At 39.2% G+C, this 26,468-nt stretch overlaps 1 protein-coding gene across 5 annotated transcripts in view; it reads left to right on the top strand.

The window, feature by feature from the left end:
• Positions 1-26,116, top strand: part of cep104 (centrosomal protein 104) — an 83,677-nt gene extending 57,561 nt beyond the window's left edge. For 4 of the 5 annotated variants that reach the window (XM_055659400.1, XM_055659398.1, XM_055659399.1 and 1 more), the window contains 6 exons: positions 1,047-1,122; positions 2,867-2,975; positions 9,077-9,215; positions 12,747-12,814; positions 16,458-16,545; positions 22,001-26,116. In XM_055659400.1, the coding sequence (XP_055515375.1) occupies positions 1,047-1,122; positions 2,867-2,975; positions 9,077-9,215; positions 12,747-12,814; positions 16,458-16,545; positions 22,001-22,137 (617 nt within the window). In that variant the 3' untranslated portion in view covers positions 22,138-26,116. Of the gene's footprint in view, positions 1-1,046; positions 1,123-2,866; positions 2,976-9,076; positions 9,216-12,746; positions 12,815-16,457; positions 16,546-22,000 lie in introns of those variants that run through there. The other variant, XM_055659401.1, reaches the window with a different exon arrangement.
• The last annotated feature ends 352 nt before the right edge of the window (positions 26,117-26,468 follow it).

Raw genomic sequence — 26,468 nt, forward strand, 5'->3', positions numbered from 1 at the left:
TCCAGACAAAGTAGCGAGGGGTGCATTTGCATGGTTTTATATAGACAATTGAATCTGCTTGGTCATTTAGTGAGGTGTTACGTGTAGGCAGGCTCTTGTTCACTGTGAATTATAAAAGTTGGTTACTCAGTACAAGTCCCAATAGAAGCAATTGTCCATCACAGAAGTAGGTTCCTTATCTTCCAAATTTAGATTCCTTATCTTTCAAATACATGTAAATTGTTGAAGCTCTTTCCAATTATTTATACTTTTGGGAACATCCAAGATTGTTTCAGTCTTATTTGCTGAAGACCTTGCTGCAGATAAGCAGACATTTTTTATATTATCCTGCACAGTGTTTTGCCACAGTGGGCTGTTTGCAACATTTTAAATTGAGTGTTGGTGCAAAAAAAATTCTGCACAATTAGTGTCGTACTACAGTCTCGGCTTTGTAATCAGATTGCGGATGAATGACTCACCATGAAGAATATCGAGTCTATTAAGGCACTTTATGGACAGATTTGTCTTTTCAAATTTAACAGAAATTCAGGTTTGGCATTTGCACTCAAGCTGAGATAATATCTTATTGATTGTTACAATAGTAAAAAATATAGAAGTGAATAATTCCAAACAAACATTCAGCAGGCATCTGTTGTGATGTGAAGAATTAAAAATGTTTCAGTTAATATTTGAGAATTTTCCTATGTGTTTGTGTTTCATTCAATTAAAGTGAGGCTGAAATTTAATATGCAATAACATTTGAAATTGGAATAACTGAAAATTAAGAAATAAAGCAAGAAATAGCTCCCCTTTGGTCTTGCGTGTCAGTTTTGTCATTCTTCAATATCTTGAATAATTTTACTTCAGAGCACTTTCTGATACCAGTTATAAATCTCTTGAATCCCTTGCACAAAACACAAAGTGCTGTTGGAACTCAGTGGGTCAGGCAACAAATAGGGAGGGAATGGACAGGTGACATTTCAGGTATCCTTGAATCTATTAATGTTTGAAAAACTGTCATTCTGTATAATTGAAATGAAAAGGTGATTTGGTTGTAATCTTTCCAGACCAGGGAACAAAAGTTCCTGCTTCTCAGCCAGAGATACCATTTGAACAGTCCACAGTTGCTGATTATTTGGATAAGTAAGTCCACATTTAACACCTGTCTAAAAGCAGACTCTTTTACGATATGTCTAAAGTTAATTTGTCTCCTTTGTGATTGAACAGGGTTGTAAATTGTGCAAGATTTTCCCAGAAGCACAGCAATTGTATTGCAAATGAATTGAATTTGGGGTGTACCTTTGAAAAACATAATATCCACGTTCATACATAAATTGCTTGATATGTAATTGTCAGGTTAATCTGATTGTAATTCCAAGGTTTCAGGCTATGACGAGGAAGGGAAAGTTGATCTTTTTACTTCGTATTGAAAACATTTAGATACAGGTGTTTAACAGCTTGTGGGGACATTTTGGATATTTGGCCTTTATAACAAGAGGAATAGAGTATTGGAGCAAAGAGGTCCTACTGCCACTGTACAGAGCCATAATGAGACCACACCTGGAGTATTGTGTGCAGTTTTGGTCCCCTAATTTGAGGAAGGACATTCTTGCTATTGAGAGAGTGCAGCGTAGGCTTACAAGGTTAGTTCCCGGGATGGCGGGGTTGTCTTATGCTGAGACAATGGAGCAGCTGGGCTTGTACACTCTGGAGTTTAGAAGGATGAGAGAGGATCTCATGGAAACATATAAGATTGTTAAGGATTTGGACATACTAGAGGCAGGAAACATGTTCCCGATGTTGGGGGAGTCCAGAACCAGGGGCCACAGTTTAAGAATAAGGAGTAAGCCATTTAGAATGTAGACGAGGAAACACTTTTTCTCACAGAGTGGCGAGTCTGTGGAATTCTCTGCCTCAGAGGGCGATGGAGGCAGGTTCTCTGGATGCTTTCTAGAGAGAGCTAGATAGGGCTCTTAAAAATAGCGGAGTCAGGGGATATAGGGAGAAGGCAGGAACGGGGTACTGATTGGGGATGATCAGCCATGATCGCATTGAATGGTGGTGCTAGCTCGAAGGGCCGAATGACCTACTGCTGCACCTGTTGTCTATTATTGTCCACCACTGTAATTGTGATAATGGGCTTATAACAGTGCAGACTGATCTATTTTAAAGTCAATTTAGAACTCATTTGAGAAATCTTTTTCCAATCTGGTAAGATAATGTATAGCCAATCTTACATAAAATTCACAGAATAATTGGGGAGCATTGTTCACACTACTCCATTCTTTGATTTGTTGAAGTGGGAACAGATTCATAAGATCTTTGTATAATCTGCATGCTGGTGGAGAGCATGAGTCTGCACCAGACTCTTGAAATAATAGTGGGGACAATGGGCTCGTGCTATGTTTCTGCCACAGCGGTGCTTTCAGTAGTACATCTTTCTAAGTATATAAATGCTATAATAACCCCTCAGCACTCAGTTTCTTCAATGTACCACATAAACATGAAACTGATTACTGCATGAATTAAAAAGTTCTTCATTTGTGTAAGCCACTTGTGCAGGAATCAGTGCAGCTTGAAATCACAAGTCTGCATTTGGTAATTGTTTAGAACTTGAAGTCAAACTAGTTTCTAATTTATAGTTGCATTTGAATTGTTTTTCTAAATAAATACTCTGCCTTGAGATTGTACTTTTGCCATCAAGTTGCATTCTTATTAAATTATCTTTCTGTAGTGGGTTCATAACAGTTGTCTGTTTCTGCTTCTCTGTTAATCCAAATGCTAGAAGATCCAGAAGTCAGTCTGTTTTTATTTAAAATGTATATTTTGTTGGTTGCTGTCTTCCATTATTGAACTGAGTTTGTTGCATCTCAATTTCCTCTTTCAGTTTATGCATATTCTGTGGGGAGAGGAATGAAATGTTTACAGATGAAGGCTTGGACATCCATTACTGGAAGCACTGTCCAATGTTGAGACGGTGTGAGCATTGCAAACAAGTATGTTGAATTAACTGGCAATTTGTGTTATAGCCACATTCAACTGGCATTGCTTTCTGAATAGGAGAAATTCAAGTAGTGTTTAAACAATATGTTTACGTACTATATGCAAAAATACCATTTGTATTGGGGCATGTGTCCTTAAATATTTTGTGTACCCAAACATAGAACAGTGCAGCATTGGAAAAGGCCTTTCGGCCACCATATCTGTACCAATCATGATGCCAATCAAAACTAATCCCATTTGGCTGCACATGGTCTATATCCCACCATTCCCAACCTGTTCATGTGTTTGCCTAAATGCATTTTAAGCATACCTATCTACCACTCCCTTTAGCAGCACGTTCTAGGCACTTACCATTCTCTGTAAAATTAAAACTTGCCCTACACATCTTTAAAACTTTCCTCCTCTCACCTTAAACCTATGCACTCTTGATTTTGACCATTCATCCCAGGAAACAGCTTCTGGTTATCTACGCTATCTACCCTCTCAATCTTATCACCTTTATCAGATCGCCTTTGTTCAACCTCTCCTTATAACTAATCCACTCCGAACCAAGGAACATCCTGGTGAACATCTTCTCACCGTCTCTAAATATCGGCCTCATGTCCTTCCTGTAATGGGATATCAGTACTGCACACAATACACCTAATCCAGCCAAACCAACATTTGTTACAGCTGCATATGTCAACACTTATGCACAGCGTTCTGACTGATAAACACTTTTACCACTCTCCACTTGTATTGCCAGCTTCAGGAATCGATGGACTTTCACTCCAAAATTCCTTTGTAAATCTATGCTCCTAAGGATCGTACCATTTACTGTATACATCCCTTTTGCACTTAACCTCCTATAATGCAACACCTCACGCTTGTCATCCAGATTAAATTCCATCTTCCATTTGTTCACCGAAATTTCTAACTGATCTAAATGCTTCTAGATTGTGCTGCATTGTGGCCGGGGAGGGAAGTAGGTCAGGTAGCTGCGAGCAGCCGCTGAGACCAGATAGCGGAACCGTCCGCCACCTCAGCACCTTCTGCCGGCCCGCTCACCTCTGGCAGTGCTCTCTCCGTCTGAACATCTCTCTCCTGCCGCTCGCTGGCCTCGCTCATGTCAGCTGCTTCCCGCAAATCCTTAAATTCCAACTGCCGCCGGGAGCAGGACATGGCCTCGCTGTGCTGGGTGATACTGCATGGCATTCACTGCCCGGCATTCACAACCCAGTTGAGAGAAGACCAGAACTGGTAGCTCAATGCTCCAGGGTACAGTTGTTTCAAATAAAATATAGAGGGATGTAAATAAGCTGTGGGAGTTAAGATTCGATTTACATCTGTCATTATGAGCTGTAATGTTTCAATTTTATTTATCCTGCTTCTAGCCAGTATAAGTATCATGTACACTCGTGTAACCTCAAGTTTGTCAATTTAATTTGACATCTTCAAAAAGATCAATACAGTACATTTAGTATCAAATTAAATTATTTTTTGTGTTTTCCTATGTTTTGGTGAAATGCATGTGTCAAGAGTAGGCAAAACATACATTTTCTATGGAGAATTACATTCATGTTTATAAATGACATGAATATACCTTTTACAAACACAGCAATGTAATTGTGGTTTTCTACCTTCATTTTAATAGACTTCCATGTAGAAAGTTGCACTTAAATATTCAATATGCTAAAAATATGACACAGTATTTAAGCAACATTAGCCATAAGCACAGAAACAGGCCCTTCAGCCCGTCATCGATACCCCATCAAAGCACTTCAGTTTCAGGAGCAGAATTAGGCAGTCTCCTCTGCCGTTCAATCATGGCTGATCTATCTTTCCATCTCAGCCCCATTCTCCTGCCTTCTCCCCATAACCCCTGATACTCTTACTAATCAAGCTGTCAATCTCTGCCTTAAAAATATCCACTGACTTGGCCTCCACAGCCATCAATGTCCCATAGATTCACCACCCTCTGACTAAATAAATTGCTCCTCATTTTTCTAAAGGCATGTCCTTTTATTCTTAGGCTATGGCCTCTGGTTCTAGGCTCTCCCACTAGTGGAAACATCCTCTCCACAGTCCCATTTGCCCACATTTGAACTATATGCATCTAAAACATTCCTATCCGTGTACCTGTCCAAGTGTTTTTAAATACTGTTGTAGTACCTGCTCCAGCTACTTCCTCTGGCAGATTGTTCCATATACCACCACCCTCTTTTATGCAACATTCTTGTCCATGATACGATGAATAAATATGCAGCAGTGGAGCATTACGTGGATGCAGTTCAGCCATTCCAATATTTAGGTCATGCATTTATATATTAATAATCACCCTGTTTTGTGCAACATTCTTTCTCATAATATTGTGAATAAATGTGCAGCAGTGGTGGAAGAGAAGCAATTCCACTGGTAAATATGTACATTTGCACTGGGTAAGACCGGGACTTAAGTTAATTGGCACCCTTCATTTTGCCATTCCTTACTTGGTTGACAAAGTAACGTTAAAGATGTCATCTTTGGAAATACTACAACCCAAAAGTTAAACATTTTCTGAACTATGTGCTGGAAGCTCAAAATTTCTCCTGCACAATGGAGATGCTGTGAAAATAGCAGACTCAACAGAAGTAAGAAATGAAGTAAGGAAATATGTAGGAGGAAATGGCTTGGCCAATATATTGTGCATTGGTCATATAAAATGAATTGAATTGCACGTTTTACCTCAATCCTGGTCGTGAGGTCTGATATCTGCTCTTTTTCTGATAAAGAGTATGACATTTCAACAACGTGCTAGAATGAATGAGGACAACAGGGCCGTGAGTCCTAAAAGAACAGACTACACGGTAGTATAAGTCTGCAACATGACTAACTTAATGGTGATTAGTTTGTACAGAATTACGTTTTTTTTTAAAACGGATCATAACGTCAACGGAGTGTAGACTTAAATAAGCGGATGATTTTTTTAAATGTTTTAGATTTTCTTAGTCTTTTCATTTGCAATAGGATTCAGAATCGGATAGTATGAAAACAAGCCCTTTGGACCAACTTGCAAATGCCAACCAAGATCTACAAGTTCCACCTGCCCACATTTGGCCTTTATCTTTGTTATAATATGCCTTAACTACTTCCTCTTGCAGCTCGTAAATAACCCCACCCTGTGGAAAACGTAGCCCCTCAGATTCCTATTAAGTTTTTCTCCTCTCACTTTAAACCTGTATTCCTTGGTTCCTAATTCCTCTACTCTGTTAAAATACTATGCATTTAGCCTATCTATTCCCCTCATGATCTTTAACTCCTCCAAAGGATCTCGTGTGTAGGAAGGAACTGCAGATGCTGGATTACACGGAAGATGTCCCGCTGAATTACTCCAGCATTTTGTGTCTAGAGGAGCACCCCTCATCCTCCTGCGCTCCAAAGAATAAAGTCCCAGCCTGCCCAACCTCTCCCTATAATTCGGGCCCACAAGTCCTGACAACATCCTCATAAATCTTCTCTGCAGTCTTTCCAGCTTAACAACATCCTTTTCAGTTTAACAACTATTAAGCAGAGTGACCAAACCATAACACCATACACCAAATGCGGCCTCAACAATGTCTTGTACAACTGTAACATAACATCCCAACTTCTATACTCTGACCGATGAAGCCCAATGTGCCAAAGACCATCTTAACTGCACTATCTACCGGTGATGCAACTTTCAATGAACTGTGTACCTGTACTCTTAGAGCCCTCTGATCTCGAACACTCTCCAGGGCCCCACCATTCAGTGTGAATGTCTTTCCCTCGTTTGACTTCCAAAAATGCAACACCTTGCCCTCTTCCCCAATTGAACAAGATCTTCGGTAATTTTTGATAACCATTTTTGATTACTATTTATGATACCACCCACTTTAGTGTCATGTGCAGCTTACTAACCACATAAACCACAAACAGCAATGGGGTCAGCACTAATCCCTGAGGCACACCACTAGTCATGGGGCTCCAATCTGACAATAGGTGCAGGAGTAGGCCATTCGGCCCTTCGAGCCAGCACAGGCATTCAATGTGATCATGGCTGATCATCCCCAATCAGTACCTCGTTCCTCTCGGTCTGTACGAGAGTCTCCTCTCCAGATCCCCCGACTCCGCTATCTTTAAGAGCCCTATCTAGCTCTCTCTTGAAAGTATCCAGAGAACCGGTCTCCACCGCCCTCTGAGGCAGAGAATCCCACAGACTCACAACTCTGTGTGTGGAAAAAGTGTTTCCTCATCTCAGTTCTAAATGGCTTACCCCTTATTCTTAAACTGTGGCCCCCCCGGTTCTGGACTCCCTCAACATCGTGAACATGTTTTCTGCCTCTAGCGTGTCCAAACCCTTAATAATCTTATGTTTCAATAAGATCCCCTCTCATCCTTCTAAACTCCAGAGTATACAAGCCCAGCTGCTCCATTCTCTCAGCATATGACAGTCCCACCATCCCGGGAATTAACCTTGTAAACCTACGCTGCACTCACTCAATAGCAAGAATGTCCTTCCTCAAATTAGGGCACCAAAACTGCACGCAATACTCCAGGTGTGGTCTCACTAGGGCCCCATACAACTGCATAAGGACCTATTCGCTCCTAAACTCAACTCCTCTTGTTCTGAAGGCCAACATGCCATTCACTTTCTTCACTCCCTGCCTCTGGAAAGCAACCTTCCACCATCGCCCTCCGCTTCCTACTATGAAGACAATTCTCTATCCAGTTAGCTAGTTCTCCCTGGATTCAAGTCTTTATTTAAGTGTTTAAAAAAGAAACAATAATAACCAGACATCCATCCACCCAGTTAATTAGCTAAGTATTGAGAGTTGCAAATTGATGTCGGCTAACTAAAAAGTTGTGGTACCACAGAGTGTGCATCAATGGATTGTATTAAAGCATGGTATGCAATGCCTACTGAGTGCAATGTCTCTGATTTGGTGAGTAAAGGACTTTGCTGTGCAGAGGCAGCAATAGTGTAACTATTTATTTAAGGTATTAGGTAAATTAGCAAGCCAATTTAATCAAGGCAGGGCAGGACAACACAAACATATACAATGAATATCTTGTGCCATGTGGAATTCCAAGAAGAATGTAGCCTGTGCTGAGACCACAGAGCCACCAAAGGTTGAGCTGTACAGAGACTGAGGAGCACAAACAAAGTTTTGGCTGTCATGCTCTGTGTAGACTATGATGTTTGGAGCCATTTGGACAAGCACATGGACTCTCTTCTTTGATTGGAATGTGCAACCCCTAAAATGGAACCTATCAATTTCCCTCTAGTAACAGTAGGTCTCCCACTATGCAACTGAAAGGTTTTAGTTTTGGACCTGTACCTCTTAGGCGACTCTTTAGGCGACTGCTAGGGACTAGCTGTAATGGAATTCACCTACAACACCTGGCTGCAACCTACGACAGCAAAAATTGTCGCCGCTGTAGCTGAAAATCTTTCAACATGTTGAACATTTTGCTGCAGTCGCCTGTAGTTGCCCAAAAAATAGACAGGCGCATAAGTTGTTGCAATTCTTAGTTTCTGTTTAAAATTAGTAGAAAGCATTAGAAAGGAAAATTAGCAGAATAATAAATGTGCAGCAGTGGTGGAAGAGAAGCAATTCGAGAATTAATAGGTCCCCGTAGATTTTTTGGTTGTTGTCCTCACTAATTTTGAATGTAAATTCTAAAAGGCCAATAATTTCTAAACGTCTCTCTTAAATTAAACCTCATGGGGTGTGTCCAAGTATTCAAAGTGGCATGTTATGTCAAGCATGATATCAGAAAAATTACATTGCAGTTGCACTTGACTTAAAGATGGAATAGACAATGATACAAGCCATTTTTTGGTTGCAATGTGAGCAGAATAGGTGGTTGCATGGATTATAATGGCATGTTAAAACATAGAATGGACTGATTGGACATTACAGGCAAGTGTTGGGTCATATAGTTTGGACATGCAAATCACAGATATTTAAAATGATAAAACTGGAAACCCAAGGGACTAGATGGTCCATGTATGTAGATCATTGAAATGTTATGGATAGATTCGCTTTTCGTTTAACCTACAAACTGAAATGCTGTGATTCAGAAATAATTTTGAATTTCCTTCTCTATCCAGGTGGTAGAAATAGCCAGCCTCACTGAGCACAGGCTAACCGAGTGTGATAAAAAAGATAGCTTTGGGAAGTGTCAGCGCTGTAGTGAGGCAATAGCAAAAGAGGATCTCCAGGAACATCTGAAGACAAAGAACTGCAATGGTAAGCCAAAAAATATTATTACATCTAATTTAATTTTTTTCATTAAGGTTAAGGAAATTACACATAACAATCTTGGTTTGACCAAGTCACTTTAGGAGAACATGATCATAAATCCCATTTGACCATATACACACACGGTGCATCAACCTAATTTCACATGCTTCTACATTCACACTTATGTACAGGCACTCACCAACTTGTGTAATAGGTGAGTTACGTAAATACGCACCTGCGTTAACAATTCACAATAGGTGGTCCCATTTCCTGAATGACCTGTATTATCCATACGGGAGGACAACGAAGGCTTCCTGCCAGTTTCATAGATATAAAAGCGTTTTCCGTTTGAGCCACTTTTAATGCGACACTAGGAAGGCGAGCACGAACGAGGGAGGCAGTGGATAGTAACTCTGTCTGGGGTTACAACGTTAGTTGGAGCAACGGCAGTGTCAACAGGTGCATTTTGTGGAAGATGTTGACGACTCCTTCGCAAATTACACTCCCTCCCTTTCCATTAGCTGTTGCTTTGTACACTGCCACTTCACCATTGCCTCCTCCCTAGAGGTCACCAACTTCCACCTTGACCCCAGGTAGGAGGAGGAGCGGCCACAGCAACGGCTGACAGGAAGGGGCGACACCTGGTGAGAGGGGAGGGAGCCCCATAGAGCAAGACCGAGAGCATCCTGTAGCAGTCTGAAAAAGGGTCCCGACCTGAAATGTCACCTAACTATGTTTTAAAGAGATGCTGGCTGACCAGCAGAGTTACATCAGCAATTCGTGTCGTTTTGTGTATTAACCAGCATCTCTGGTTAATACAGTAGGTTCCTCTTGTTATAAAGACCAACATGCCATTTGCTTTCTTCACTGCCTGCTGTACCTGCATGCTTACTTTCATAGTAAGTACTTTCACACGGTGCCTCAGGAAAGCCATCAGCATCCATAAAGACTCATCACACCCCTGTAACGGACTGTTTGAACTACTTCCCTCCAGCAGACATTACAAGACCCCCAATACCATGTGCCCTAATTTTGCCCGCTAATCTCCTATATGGGACCTTATCAAATGCCGATATGACAGTAAAATTAAATTTTGAATTGAAGCAAAACATCAAAACACATACCTTAATTTCTGACACTGTATAAAACTGCGACCTAATGCAGGCTGTAATAAAAACAATTTTATCATTGCCTGGGTGGTGCCCAACATATCCTTGGGCCTGCCTTGGCAATTTTGGAAACAAATTTTGAGAACAAAAGAAATGCTGAACAAGGTCCTGAGGGAGTTCATTGTCTTTGAGAAATTGATATGAATCTGGATTAGTTTACACATTAATGATTATATTCAGGTACTACAAATAAAAGCTTTGCGTTGATGGTTTTGTCTTGCCCCAGATAAAAACAAAAGGCAGATGAAATTGGACTACTTTTCCTGGAGATGTATTTTTCATGAAATTTTTCTCAACTTCCATTATATAATGTAATCAATGTAACAGTCATTCTTAAATACTTTATCTGTTGTTTATCAGTGAACACAGTGGCCGGTGTGGGCAAGTTGGTCCAAAGAACCTGTTTCCACACTCAATGACTGTATAACTGACAGTGGACTGGATGGGACATTTTTGGTCAAGAAGCTGCAAAAAGATTATTTCTAAGACTCCACAGCTGTTTCCATTCACTTGCCATCATCAAAGGAGCAACTTAATTCACTGCTGCTTGTTACCTGTGCTCAAGTTAGTTTCAAAAATGAGTGCAGTAAAACTCCAATAATCTGCAGCAAATGCAAACTACATTTCTCTTCCCTGTAAAAGACTATTTCACCATCTGGGTGTAGAAATAAGAGATTACATGCCATAATCCAATTTATATGTGCAAATCCTGAACAAAATAATGTAATGTGAATATTGCAAAGAGCGTCCAATATTTTGCAGAAATCTTTTAAATCTTTTAGAAACATAGAAAATAGGTGCAGGAGGAGGCCATTCATTGTGATCATAGCTGATCGGCCCCAATCAATAACCCATGCCTGCCTTCTCCCTATATCCCTTGATTCCACTAGCCCCTAGAACTCTATCTAACTCTCTCTCAAATCCATCCAGTGATTTGGCCTCCACTGCCCTCTGTGGCAGGGAATTCCACAAATTCACAACTCTCTGGGTGAAAATGTTTTTTCTCACCTCGGTCTTAAATGGCCTCCCCTGATATTCTAAGACTGTGACCCCTGGTTCTGGACTCGCCCAACATTGGGAACATTTTTCCTGCATCTAGCTTGTCCAGTCCTTTTATAATTTTATATGTTTCTATAAGGACTCCCTTCATCCTTCTAAACTCCAGTGAATACAAGCCTAGTCTTTTTCAATCTTTCCTCATATGGCAGTCCTGCCATCCCAGGGATCAATCTTGTGAACCTACGCTGCACTGCCTCAATAACAAGGATGTCCTTCCTCAAATTAGGAGACCAAAATTGTACGCAATACTCCAGTTGTGGTCTTACCAGAGCCCTATACAACTGCAGAACAACCTCTCTACTCCTTTACTGAAATCCTCTTGTTATGAAGGCCAACATTCCATTAGCTTTCTCCGCTGGCTGCTGTGCACGCCAACTTTCAGTGACCGATGTACAAGGACACCCAGGTCTCGTTGTACCCCCCCCCCCCTTACCTAACCTAACCCTATATAAATAAGATTATTATATTATTATTATTATACCTAACCTAACCCCATTGAGATAATAATCTGCCCCCTTGTTTTTGCCACCAAAGTGGATAACCTTACATTTATCTATATTATACTGCATCTGCCACGCATCTGCCCACTCATTCAACCTGTCTAGGTCATCCTGCAACTAATGACATCCTCTTCACAGTTCACACTGCCACCCAGCTTTGTGTCATCTGCAAACTTGCTAGTGTTGCTCCTAATTCACTCTTCCAAACCATTACTATATATGGTAAACAGTTGCGGCCCCAACACCGAGCCTTGCGGCACTCTACTATGGACTGCGTCAGTGCTTTCATTTTATTTGTTTATAGGCTATGGGTGTCGTTGGCAAGGCTATAACCTTTATTTATTGTTCATCCTTAAATGTCTCTATAGAGGCAGTTAAGAGTCACATATAGATCAGATCAAGTAAGGATGGCAGGTGTCTTTCTTTGGGAGTCATAGTGCACCAGCTGGGTTATGCAAGTCATCTTCTATTTGTGAAAGTTCCCAGTATTGATAGCTTTTTATTCCAGATGTACCTAATTAATTGATTTCAATTCACCATCTGGTCTGGTGGTCTCAGGTTCTTATCTCCAGATTATGAATCCAGGTTTATCAATGCAGCCCATTCACAACCACTTTGCTACCATAATGAATAACAAATGATCTCTTAACAGAGTTGAAGTGGAAACAATTTTTTTTAGTATGTTGCCAGAGATGGAAATATTACTTATGTTCACAAGTGGACAGTTTATCTACAAAGGTGCAAAAATGTTATTAATTAGAATGCGTGATGCAGAGAGTAATGAAGTGTTGTTCTGTAACTTTCTGCAGCCGCCAAGCCTGAGAAAATTGCCAATCACTGTCCACTCTGCCATGAAAATTTCCAGCCAGGAGAGGAGGTAAGAACTTGAAAAATGTTTTGGGAATTCTATAGACTCCCTTCATTTCTATGCAGTAGTTTTTTATTATAGATGAGTTGTTGCCTTCCCCCCCTTTTCCTTCCCCCCCCCCCCCCCCCCCCCCCCCCCCCCCCCCCCCCCCCCCCCCCCTTTGTTTTTCTGGTGCTTTTGTTCCCTATCCCTAACATGGAGGTATTAAGCTAATCAGTTCTGTTTGTGTCCCTCAACTGAATGAGCTGACTCAATGTGGACCAGGGATTGGATTTTAGTTAAAATGTGAATATGGTTTCTTGTATTTTTTGCTGGTTAGTAATTTAGAAGATTCATGACAGACTTATTTGATAATCTGGTGTGCATTACCTAACTGGAAAAGGATCATATGGGTAGTCTATTTCACAACTAGGCTAGCACGGCAGTAAATGGAATGAGAATACAATAGGTTTTTTATGAGCAAGCACTTTTATTATTATTATTGGGGTTGATTGCAACCTTGGCTATTGGATAATTGCCAAGTCAGGATGATGCATGCAAGGTTAGTTAGATAGAGATGATAAATATTTGGCCAGTTGACTGGACTTTGGGAATCAATTGCTAGTCATGCGCAAAATTGCCTTTTATCATTTTACATATTTTGCTGTCTTAACAGAATTGTTTGTACCCGACCAATTCTGTTACTAACTCGTGTCCCATTGCTGTTTGAAGAAGCACGGCTGAGAGTGAATCGCTTGAATGGCGAATGAGCATTCTGACTACACGGAGTGCAAATGCAATGGGAACAATAGGTCTCCTGGAGTTCATTCTATATATATTTCTGAAGACCACTGCGGTGGTTGCCAAAGAAGCGGCGACTTCATTATCTGCAAATGGTTGCCTACCTTACCAATTGAAGAAAGCACACACTGCCAGAGGAAGAAAAGAAAATCTGGGGCCTCGGGCATTTCAGATACTTCCTAAGGAAATACTTCCATAAGTATCCTGCAAAGTAAAATTCCATAATGCAAATCACAATCTTCACACTGCAATTTTTAAACTATATATCAAATATCAGCTGGGAGAGTCTAGTGGAGGTAACGATTGACACCCAGTCAATGGCATGCTATAAAATCTATTTTCTGATGAGTGCCCCCTTGCTTAAGCTATTGACCCAAAATACACTTTCCTCATAGTGCTTCACTCTTCATGTCAAAATACTGAATTAATCCCTTTAGACTGCTGCTCGGCATCAATGGTGGCTAGTTGGCAAGTAATGCACATAAAAACATTCTCATTTTGTGGTTGCAGAAATGAATTGTAGGACTAACATTCCAATCCAACAAAGTTCTTATAAAGGGCAATTATGTACCTGATATAATCATATGAAATAGCATACTCTTGAATGGGATTTGATGCTTTTCAATTGATGCTATTACATTTTCTCATTTCATTTTATAGTTTCATTTCATTCCTTTTTTAAATTTTGTTGGACTTTTGTTCATGGACTGCCAAGTGTATTCTTGTCTGCCTATTTCAAATTTCTCTTTCATATGTGGTTTCATTTGGCTTATCAATCTAATGTTCCCATTTGGAAGTGGGATACCGGGGATTTTTTTACAGCAGCATCCAAAAATAATAAGTGGTTTCTTATTCCAACTGTGTCTGAGGCACCGCTATCTTTCCACATTTTTATTCACCTATGTAGTTAAATAAATTTCTGTGTAGCCACCAATTGATTCCTGACATATTTAGTGCATTATTTCTGATATTATTATCTTAATCAAATTATGTTCAACTTTTTGAAATAATGCTTCCTTGAAGTTTCTCTTCTATTTTTAACCATTTTTTCTTATTGTCTTAATTTTCCATTCCATTGACTGATATATTTCTAGTTTTTTGGGGGTAAATAGAGCTAGGTCATTCAAGATAAAATTAGCAAGTACTTATTCCGCACAAAGCTGAAATTTGTAATCCGCCCCCCTCCAAAAGCATTTAAAGCCATATTAATTAGAAATTAATAGACTTGGGTTAAAGGCAAGCTCACTGCACATTAGGAATTAAAGGTAGGTGAATAAAATTAAGATTAAGGTCAAATATAATCTGTGAGTGGCAAGACAGGTTGAATTGTCTGGTTACTATATTCCTAAATACTACTTTCTACGGAGGTTATTCACACTCCCACAGCTTCTAACGTCATTTTGTTAGAAATTTTCTTAAGTTTTCTATTTTATTACTCTTACAAAGATTGTTGTACCTTATCATTTGGTTGACCATCCTTTGTTTCCCCTGTTTCTCTGCCACAGAAGACAGTGGGGGCCAAATCACAGGATGTTTTCAAGAGAGAATCAGATATAGCTCTTAGGGCTAATGGAATCAAGGGATAAGGGGAGAAAGCAGGAACTAGGTACTGATTTTGGATGATCAGCCATGATCATATTGGATGGCGGTGCTGACTCGAAGAGCTGATTGGCCTACTCCTGCACCTGTTTTCTATGTTTAAGAAAGAACTGCAGAAGCTGGAGAAATTAAAGGTAGACAAAAATGCTGGAGAAACTCAGCGGGTGAGGCAGCATCTATGGAGCGAAGGAATAGGTGACGTTTCGTGTCGAGACCTTTAGTCTGAAAATGGGTCTCGACCCGAAACGTCGCCTATTCCAACGCTCCATAGATGCTGACTCACCCGCTGAGTTTCTCCAGCATTTTTGTCTACCTTAAAATCTGCTTCATTGCCTTATCAATTTTTCTTTCATAAATGTTTATGATTATTAAAACACCAATCTTTCCTTCGTAACTTGGCACCACAAGACTTGGCACCACAAGACGTGTGTTCCTATTTTGCCTTATCCCAATTTTTTAATCTTTATAATTATTGTAGTGTCTTATCTTCACGTTGACATTCAGTTTTAAGAATGGCTCTGTTATTGTGAGATCTCTGTCACAAAGATAACTAACGGTATTAGCTAAATAATATGGAAACCTTGCACATCGTCCGATCTTCTGTCCTTTGTACTTGTCTGTCCCGCTGAGTAACTCCAGCTTTTTGTGTTTATCTTCTGTCTTTTATATTTGATTGTATGAAATAAATAATATATTTACTCATATTTGAATATAACATTAAAACTAATCGGTTGTAATGGAAAGGAAACTCAGTGATAATGGGGGAGACAGGAGGTAAATTAAAAAGTAGTCCTAAAGCCATGTGGGAATAGCACCAGTAGTATATGTATAATTAGGATTTACCACACAGAAAAGAAGGAAAGATGAGCTCAATTCAATAGTAAAATATAACAGATTTGTGATATTTTTAATTTAAAGATCTGGAAAATTTCTGAAAAAGATGATTATTTTAGAGTTCCAATGTATCAAACTCCAGTTTGCATATGTGCATGGATATATCGCCATTACAATCTTAAAATAAACATGTGCAGAGAATACTGTACTGCTGTTTTAGATCTCCACTCCATGAAATATGTTGGGTCTCTGAATAAAGCTATGGCTTTGTACATTGAAAGTAAAAATTATGCTATCTGGCAGACATGGTGACCTGCTCACCCTGTGTGGTTTGCACAGATTTCAGCCAAGCCCCTGTCTGCAGCACAGTTCCACAAGGAGCTGCTCACTGCACATATTCTAACTAACAGAGGTCTCCTTGTTCTTCTAACTCTCTCAGCCCTGGAAAGTGCATCTCATGGGAAGAGACGGCTGTAAAATGAACCCCCGCAGAATGCAGACGTTACAGAGGACCCAGCAACTCCAAGGTAACATTTTTTATAAATCAAAGCCATCTTAAGAGCCAGCCATTAACCTATTCAATTTTAGCACATGCATTAATGCAAAATGCACCTTTCTCTGCTATCAAAGGTTAGTTAGTTTTGTTTATTGTCACGTGTATTAAGGTATAGTGAAAAGCGTTTTTATTGCGTGCTATCCAATCAACGGAATGACAATACTTGATTTCATCAAGCCGCCCACAGTCTACAGATAAAGGGAAGACAAGTTCAGTGCAAGATAAGTTCAGTACTGTACGATAAAAGGTAGTCCAATGAGGTAAATGGTAGCTCAGGACCATTCTGTAGTTGAAGGGATAGTTCAGTTGCCTGATAACAGCTGGGACGAAACTCCCTGAATCTAGAGGAACGCTTTTTCAAAATTCTGTACCTCTTGCCTGATAGGAGAGGGGAGAGAAGAAGGAGTGCCCAGGGTCAGACTCGTCTTTGATTATGCTGGTGGCCTTGGCGAGGCAGCGTGAAGTGTAGATGGAATGAGTGGAAGAGAGGTTGGTTGGCATGTTAGTCTGGGCTCCGTTCACAACTCTGCAATTTCTTACAGTCTTGGATGGAGCTGTTTCCAATCTATGCTGTGATGCATCCTGAAAAAATGCTCTCCATGGTGCAACTGTAGAAGTTGGTGAGGGTTGTTAGGGACATGCCGAACTTCGTAAGCTTTCTAAGAAAGTAGAGACGCTGGTGTGCTTTATTGGTCATTGCTTCGATATGGCTGGTCCAGGGCAAATTGCCGGCGATATTAACTCGTAGGAACTTAAAGCTTTTAACCATCTCTACTTCGATGCTGACAATGTAAACTGGGGTGTAGGAAGGAACTGCAAACGCTGGTTTACAGAGAAGGTAGACACGGTTGAGACCCAAAATGTCACCCACTCTTTCTCTCCAGAGATGGGGCATGTCCCGCTGAGATACTCCAGTATTTTGTGCCTATCTTCAATGTATACTGGTGTATGTGTACAGCTTCGCTTAATTCGATTACAATCTCCTTTGTCTTGTTGACTTTCATGGAAAGGTGTTTTCTAGGCACCCCGTTACGAGGTTCTCAATCTCCTTCCAGTACTCCGTCTCCTCATTATTTGATATCTGGTCCATTAGGGTGGTGTTGTCGTCTGTGAATTTGTGTTGGATCTGTGAAATTTAGTTGGCTTTGTGTTTGGCTGCACAGTCATGGGTATAGGAGTAAAGAGGGGGACTGAGAACACATCTTTGTGGGGCACCAGTGTTGAGGATTATCGTAGAGGGTGATTGGTCACCTATCCTCACTGATTGTGGTGTGTTGGTCAGGAAGTCGAGGATCTGGTTGCAGTGGGGTGTGCTGCCTCCGAGTTTTGAAACATAGAAATTAGGTGCAGGAGTAGGCCATTCGGCCCTTCGAGCCTGCACCGCCATTTAATATGATCATGGCTGATCATCCAACTCAGTATCCCGTACCTGCCTTCTCTCCATACCCTCTGATCCCCTTGGCCACAAGGGCCACATCTAACTCCCTCTTAAATATAGCCAATGAACTGGCCTCAACTACCCTCAGGGGTAGAGAGTTCCAGAGATTCACCACTCTCTGTGTGAAAAAAGTTCTCCTCATCTCGGTTTTAAAGGATTTCCCCCTTATCCTTAAGCTGTGACCCCTTGTCCTGGACTTCCCCAACATCGGGAACAATCTTCCTGCATCTAGCCTGTCCAACCCCTTAAGAATTTTGTAAGTTTCTATAAGATCCCCTCTCAATCTCCTAAATTCTAGAGAGTATAAACCAAGTCTATCCAGTCTTTCTTCATAAGACAGTCCTGACATCCCAGGAATCAGTCTGGTGAACCTTCTCTGCACTCCCTCTATGGCAATAATGTCCTTCCTCAGATTTGGAGACCAAAACTGCACGCAATACTCCGAGTGTGGTCTCACCAAGACCCTGTACAACTGCATGAGCTTCAATGGGATATTGGTATTGAAGGGATTTGAAGGAATTAATGGCATTCTTTCCAGATTGCCTATGTAAAGATTGCATTATTTTGAATCGTATCCATCATCATTTGTTTTCTCATCCTACTTGTTTCTGTTACATGCTAATATTGTAATTTAGCAATATTTAACTGGCAGTCGACAGAGTATGAACATGCCCCATTGAAAATGGATAGTGTAGGGACAAGTAATAAAAGATCATGTCTAACAGTGCAAGTGCTTTATCTTGCTAATACCTTTCCTGGCCCAATCACTGCTGATCCAGTAAAATAGATCAACAAACATCATTCCTCTCTGTCTTTTCACTCAACGATGATACTTCAAATGGGTCATCATTTTTAAGGGCTTTCACTGAAGGGCTGTTTTAAGCAGTGTGCCTTCAGTGGCGGATCAGCCCCTCAGGAAGACAATAGTAAGCAGACTTAGTGGGTGAATCAATTTATTTATATTAGTTACTGATTGGAGTTTCAGGACTCACTTTCTTCCTGTTTCTGTTGTGTTGATGTCTCCCTTACTACCAGCTCAACTCAGTGATCTTGTTTATCTCTTCCTGTCCTTCTTTCTACTCCCCGCCCATCTCCAAATCATCTGCCAGAAAGGAAATTCATTGGCCACTTGTTTGACAACTTGTAAGTATTGGATTAGTCCTCTGCTTCATGGCATTGAGAACATTTGTTCTAGCAGCATATTGTTAAAATATAAATATTTCACTGTTATCCATCTGTTAACAAAAAAAAACATACACCATAGTCCACCAAGTAACACACTATCTAGAAATGTAGACATTTAACCGCAGTGGCTGCTTATTGATCTATGAATCAGATGGTGTTTTGATGACTGTGGTTATCAAAACAACTTTTAATAAACAAAACAAAACTACAGAACCTTTGAAATATGAATACTGTTCTCACACTCTGCTCCAACTGTTGCCTTCTGTAGCTGTTGGCTTTAATCGCCAGTGAGTACAGCTCAGGAAACTAAAAAACACCGACTTAAAGCAGCTTTCAGTTATTCTTCATGAATGCTGTTACTATTTGGGCCCTAGCATTAGTTAATAACCTTGAGCCCATTTCCTCCTTGTAAAACATTAAAGTTTTCTTCTAGATTTTGCAACTTCCATATAGATTAATTTCACTTTGACGGTTTTCACATAAAAGTTTAGGATCATTTATTACAGTGGGGCTGAGGACTTGTCCTTTATCTGTTGTTTTCAAAAGGCTCTACAATGCAACCAAGAAACCGATTCAAAATCAAATTATTAACTAGAATAAAACACACAATGCTGGAAAAACAGCAGGACAATAGACAATAGGTGCAGTAGTAGGCCATTCGGCCCTTCGAGCCAGCACCGCCATTCAATGTGATCATGGCTGATCATCCCCAATCGGGCAACAATGTGGAAAAAGCAAAGGTTTGTAAGCAGAGCACACAGCAGTTGTTCTAACAGTTTCGGTTTTATTTCAGATTTTCAGCATCCATGTTTTTTATTTTCAGATTTCTAAGTAAATTGTTTATGCCGTCACCAGCCGCATGAGAACTATTCTTGATTCGTAAGGATGTCGGGGATTATGGGGCGAATGCAGGAGAATGGGCTTGAGAGGGAAAGATAGATCAGCCATGATTAAATGGCAGAGTTGACTTGATGGGCCAAATAACTTAATTCTGCTCCTTGAACATTAACTATTTTTATAGAAAATGCAGGCTAATTTTACTATGTTTTAAAAATCCCAGTGGATGTTTATTATTGAATGGAATAGAATACCCTTTAATTAATTTCAAATACATTGAAAGCTATTTCAGATTGACTGTCATTCACAGACAATAACAGCGACTCATCCACATGGATCAAATAGTGTCAATTGTGTATTTGAAATCAATGGAAATGGCTTGCGATAACTATTGCTTTCAATGCAAATACAAGAGCCAATGTGAAATAATCTAATGAAACATCGTGCAATTCAGTATAATGCTCTCTGCAATCTCCAAGATTGCTAAATACACCAATACTTTAGTACAGGCATTACAAAACAGCGTGAATGCATGAATTATCTTTTCCAGTACAGTTTTTATAGAAATTTGAAGTTAGAAATTCTGTGCAACACATCCCAGCATTAAAATTCCATTGATTGGAATGAGGCAAAGGCTTTAAGCATGATAGAGCAGACATTACAAAGACAAACTAGACGCAAGACCTCAAATCAAATATCGGGGTTTAAAGGAAGAATTGTGGATTGGGGTTGCATTATGGATTAGGGAGACATCGGCACATGGAGAATTAATTGCAGTGTGATTGCATGACTTGGTGAAGGAATAATTATCCCTGGAGTTGGTGAACAATGGATGGGGCTTTAGCTGAGAGCATTAGGAAAGATGGATCACAAATTGAGCATGGGGGAACATTGCGTTGGTGGTTGTGGGATGAAATATGCACACGGCCAGGTGGCCTGTTATGGCTACAGAATAGAGTCGAGCAAGTAGCAAGTTCTGGAGTGATGCATTATACTGGGTGCCGTACTGCTGGCATTGAATAATTAGGTCCTTTGTAACAGACGCCTGTACTTACGGAAATTTATTTAAACTAGGTGTTATAGTGTTGCTGCTGATAAATTTGCTGCCCAATGCCAGACCCAGGTTCAATCCTGATCTTGTGTGCCACAAACATGTGGCATTTGCACGTTCTCCCTGTATCAATGTTGATTTCCTCTGGGTGCTCTGGTTTCCTTCTGCATCCCAAAAACTTGTGGGTTTGTTAATTGGCTGTTATAATTTGTCCACAATGACTAGAGAGTGGATGTGAAAGTTGGGTAACATGAACTAGTATGAATGTTTGATTGATGGTCAGCGTGGATTAGATGGGCCGAAGGCTGTGCTTCCATTCTGTATATTTCAGACAATCAAATCAAAATTTAAACACTGATCATGAGCCTGGAATTACTACTCATTAATCAAGTTGTTTTCCCTTATTGTATAAAGATCACTTTGAAAATATAGTTCATGAAGTGACATGCTTTGGGGAAATATGAATAAGTTTATGTATAGGGGTGCGAATGCTGATGAGCTTATGTTAAAAATATAAATAGAATGCATATGAAATTAGTGTTTAGCCTCTTCGTTTACCTTGCTAATTATTCAAAAATAGGTTACACCTGGCTAGAATATAGATTATTATTGAAGCAAGATTGGTATAATTTATATTAAAATCCCCTTAAAGTACATAACCCCTATATCTGGAAGCAGAAGAAATAATTTCCTTAAATTATCTCTGTTCTTGATAACAATGGAGGAAATTACGTTTATGCTTTTGAGCAGAATCCCCTTTATTTGTCTCAAATGTTTTAGTTAGTACAATCTCAACCCATAGCATAGCAGAGGATTTAGGCTCTCACTAACATTTTCTCACCACTATTCAAATTGCTACTTTGAGATGTTTGAAACTTCTTAATAAAGGTAATTAAATATTTCTATTTTAAACAGCAAAACCAGGAACTCTGGCTACTTCTCGGCCAGGTCCCACAGGAATTAAAGGTCGTTCTCCAACCACCACCAGCAGAATCCCTGCACCAAGAGCAGGGTTAAACAAAACAACAAGCAGAACTCTAAATCGTCGATGAATTTACTCTCGATAGGACAAGCAGCAAGTCTATTGTAACCTCTGCACCATCGATTCAAAACATATGGTCTGCTCTGCCATTTGTGAGAACACACAGTACTAAAATCCCAATATCATCAATAACAGGTGAAAGATTGTTATTATGAAGATAAAGAACCTTTTAGAGTCTTGGACTTATTTTGAAGTTCTATCAAACATCCACTCAAGCCAGATTCTAACTTAATTCTTTAATGAACTCCACTCGTACTAAGAAAAAATGGAGTTCAGTAAATTCGTTTTTTCTGTTACAGACATGTGCCTGAAAACCATGAGCAGAACATTAGAAAGAGAATAATGCACTGAATACTGTTTTAACAGAAATGTTTGCTTGTAGAATTTACAATATTTTTCTGTTGCCTACTGTTCACTCAACAATTTCAGCCAAGAATGGAATCGGACAGCTGTGGAGTAATCATTTGTAGGAATCCTTAGAGTGCAGTATTAAAAAAAAATACATGTATGCAATCATTCCCTTTTAAATTTTGTGTACGCCTGAACAGATGGCTAGGGCAACTATTGTATTTGCAGAAATCTTATAATTTGTATGAATTGCTTTATCTTGAAAATTAGCTATTTTTCAAAGTGAAGGGACATTTATATGCACATATTCGAGGAGCATTAAGGGATGAAGATTATCATGACCAGATAAATTATTCATTTTTGGGGGCTGACTGAAAGCAAGTACTGTCACTTACTATAAACGCCCTCAGTGAAGTAGGTTGTGTAGCAAACAAATCATGTAATAAATCTGGCAATGGCTTCCGCAAATTTGACATGGGAGTTCAATTTGAGATGGATTGAGAAAAGCTAGGCAACGGGACTCTCATTGCAGCTCTTTCATGCATCTCTCGTGCAAATGTCTGGTTGCTTTTACTGTATGAATAGATTCATTTACAGTGAAGTGACTTAACTTTGCTTATGTAAACATTTGACAAGGAAAATATTGATGGTAAAATGCATTGGGGAGATCCATGAACTAAAAGAAAACGCAGCATTTCTAGTTTAATGTTTTGATGTTAAATAATTGCCTAGGTGGAGCACATAATGAAACATCAATTGAAAAGGGATACACACGTATAATTCACCTGATTTTTCCATTCATTTAAGTTGCTCAGATAGTTAACGTAATGATTGGAATATGTACTCAAATTCTACAATCTTAACATAATTGCTGAAAATTAACTTATTGAAATCCTTAATACCCTATGTCTTCATCAAATGTGCACTTGTTTAAAGATGTTGAACCCCACCCAGTTCTTCCTGAATTAGTGGGTTGTGTTGAATGCAATGTTTATATTGAAATATTTATCAAACAAAAAAACTATCCTTTTAAATTTTTTTTTTTTTTAGTCTAGTACAAATGGATACTGAGACTTTTATTCAGACCCAGGGTTAGAGCAAGATTTAGTCCGAAGTTGTCAAAAGTAGGAAAGTAGTATCCATATTAAATATTGGAAGTGCAGTGAAAAATGTCAACATCTGATAATCACCATCTCAAAATTTATCATGAATCATTGGACTCGGCACGTGAATATTTCCTTTAAATTTTAAGCTAGATCATTAGTCACAAAATCAGATTTGGTCAAAAATGCTAAGAGTGAAAATAGAATAAGAATTTTCAGCTGTGCTGTCTAAATTTCTGTATCACACAGTGCAGTTAAGCCTTATTTCGCTGATTTTAAATTTAAATTGTCAGAACAATATTCAGCATGTTAAAGTTGCATAAAATCTTGGTTAATCTGATTTAGTCTTGTTTTGCTTTAAATGCATAGTTTCAGAGCATTTAAGATCATTGCGCAAACTATTGTTGAGCTTGTAAAAAATGTAATATTAATGCTTAATCACTGTGGTTCAGTAGTTGGAGGAATTGAGCTAATTTGTCCCAGATTCTATTGATGTATTTATCTTGATCAAAAAATATTGAATGTATATTTTAGAGATGCAGCTGTATATATGTCAAAAATATCTAGTTTTGTATTTATTACACTTTCCTGTAACATATTTAATCCATTTTCGTTATTGGATTTGATTCAATCCTTCAAATGGTTTCTGTGTGATCATACACATAGCTTTTTTTTAAACACAATGCAGATGATGTGAAAAAGCTTTTTCTTTATTTTTCTGTGCAATTCTTCTCTCTCTTTCTCTTTTTCATGGCTGCTTGTCACTGTCACTTGTCACTGTCTGGTAACAATTTCTCATGTCCGCCTGAGTGGTAAGCATCAGCAAGCTATTTCCAAGAGGACAAATTATCACAAACCAATCCCAATCATGTCATCAATCATTTTCCATGTCTACACTTCCAGTAATGATTCCTAACCAATGCCTAGAGTTGGCTGCCTGACAAATCTATCACTATAAACGAGGAAAGATAAGGCCAACTATAAAATTCCAGCTCAACAAAGATGATTATTTTTGCAGAACTTCAGCAGTTTGATTACTGCATAAACAGTGAAGGTCAACTTCCAGGCCTAAAACCATTCTACAGTCCCCAAAATGAGTAATGCACAATACAGCATACCCTCTTGATTTATCCTCCCATTACTTGTGAAAGGATGTGCCTGTGAGAATGTCTAACTGAGATTTCAAATACGCAACATCCCTAGCATACTATATGTCGTGAAAATCTGCAATTGAAAGAAAATTTACAACCAGCAAGATTTAAAAAAAAGCATAACTTTGCACTTGAGTTGCATAGAATGACACTTTGAGTCATGGCAGTTGGAGAAGTTGAATTAATTCATTGTGTAAGCAAAGCTTGCGTGAATAATTTTCTTCCCCCATCAAATACTGAATGTCTGCCAGATATGTAGCAACAATTCAGGAATATTATTAAACAAAATTGAACTGATCTCTGGAAACAAATATTAAAGTGTGTCTTCATCCTGAAGCATTAACTCTGCTTCTCTATCCATAGATACTGCTTAATCTGCTGATGGTTTCCAGTGTTTTCTGTTTCTGTTTTGTATGTTAGGGCAGATGGCCAAAGGCTTGGTCAAGTAAGTATGTTTTAAGGAATTTCATTAAGGCTGGATGCCATCAGAGGGTCATTCATGCCAGAATAGGTTAATCAGCACAAATTTCATGCATGAATGGAGCCTGATGCATGTTAGCACACAAGCGGAAAAGTTTTCAATGACCTTGTTTAGAAGGTTTTGGGTGGCGGCTTGAAATACATTGGAATAGTCACCTCATAAGATAATAAAGACTCGAAATTGGTGCAGATGTGGGCAATATTGGAGCAGGAAATGGTGAGTTAATATTTGAAACTCATCTTGCCACCAAGATCATAACTCATTTCAGACAGTTTATAAGAAGAGGAATTAAGTTGATGGATAAGATATGTGCTTTTAATTGGTTCGTATGGCATTTTTTTTTACAGCTTGAAAATTAACTTAACTCAGAGTAAATCAAAACAGTAATCACTTGGATGAAATCACAATGGTGGAGGTCAAATCATGCAGTATAGGCAAGAAAGCAAACCAATGCCTCAGCATCCTCAGAAGACACAGGAAATTTGACATATTACTAACGTCACTTACCAATTTTCACAGGTGCACCATTGAAAGCATCCTATAGGGGGGATGCATCACAGCTTAGGGATACACATATCAGGCAGAAGATACAAAAGCTTGAAAACACATCGGATTCAAGGGAAGCTGCTTTCCTGCTGTTACCAGATTCTTTAATGGATCTCATATACGAAGGGTCTTCCAACCTACCTTGTTGTGGCCCTTGCATTATTTTTTCTTTGCACTTTCTGTGCAATGGAGCACACTATTCTGCATTCTGTTCCCTTTCTGTTTTGCATTATTGTACTCATGAATGGTATGATCATCCTTATGTCTGATATGATTTGCCTGGCCTATGCGCAAAGCAATATTTTTTCATTGTATCTCAGTACACATCACAATAATAAAACAATACCTAATTACATAGTTTCTGGGCAGCATAATCGTATTTAATGATCATTACACCAACTAAATCTGATTGCATATAATCTCTAGTTAACAAATTGGTCTACACTGTCAAATCTGTTTTTTTCATTCAACTGGATAGAATGTGAACATAATGCGTTATAGGGATGGACAGAATTAAGTTGACTTTACTGCCTTGTCACACCCTTCAGCTCAACAAGTTAGGGGAGAGAATTTATGAACAAAACTGGAGATTTGTACATTCATTGACAGGTTTCCATGACGGGTATGGATTTAACTATTTTGACATTACATCATTTCATTATGTATTGTATAGTGAGGCACTCCTTAGTTGTAAAGCACATTTTACCAACTT

This window comes from Leucoraja erinacea, chromosome 30 (assembly GCF_028641065.1).
Source record: "Leucoraja erinacea ecotype New England chromosome 30, Leri_hhj_1, whole genome shotgun sequence".
NCBI classification, from domain to species: Eukaryota; Metazoa; Chordata; class Chondrichthyes; order Rajiformes; family Rajidae; genus Leucoraja; species Leucoraja erinaceus.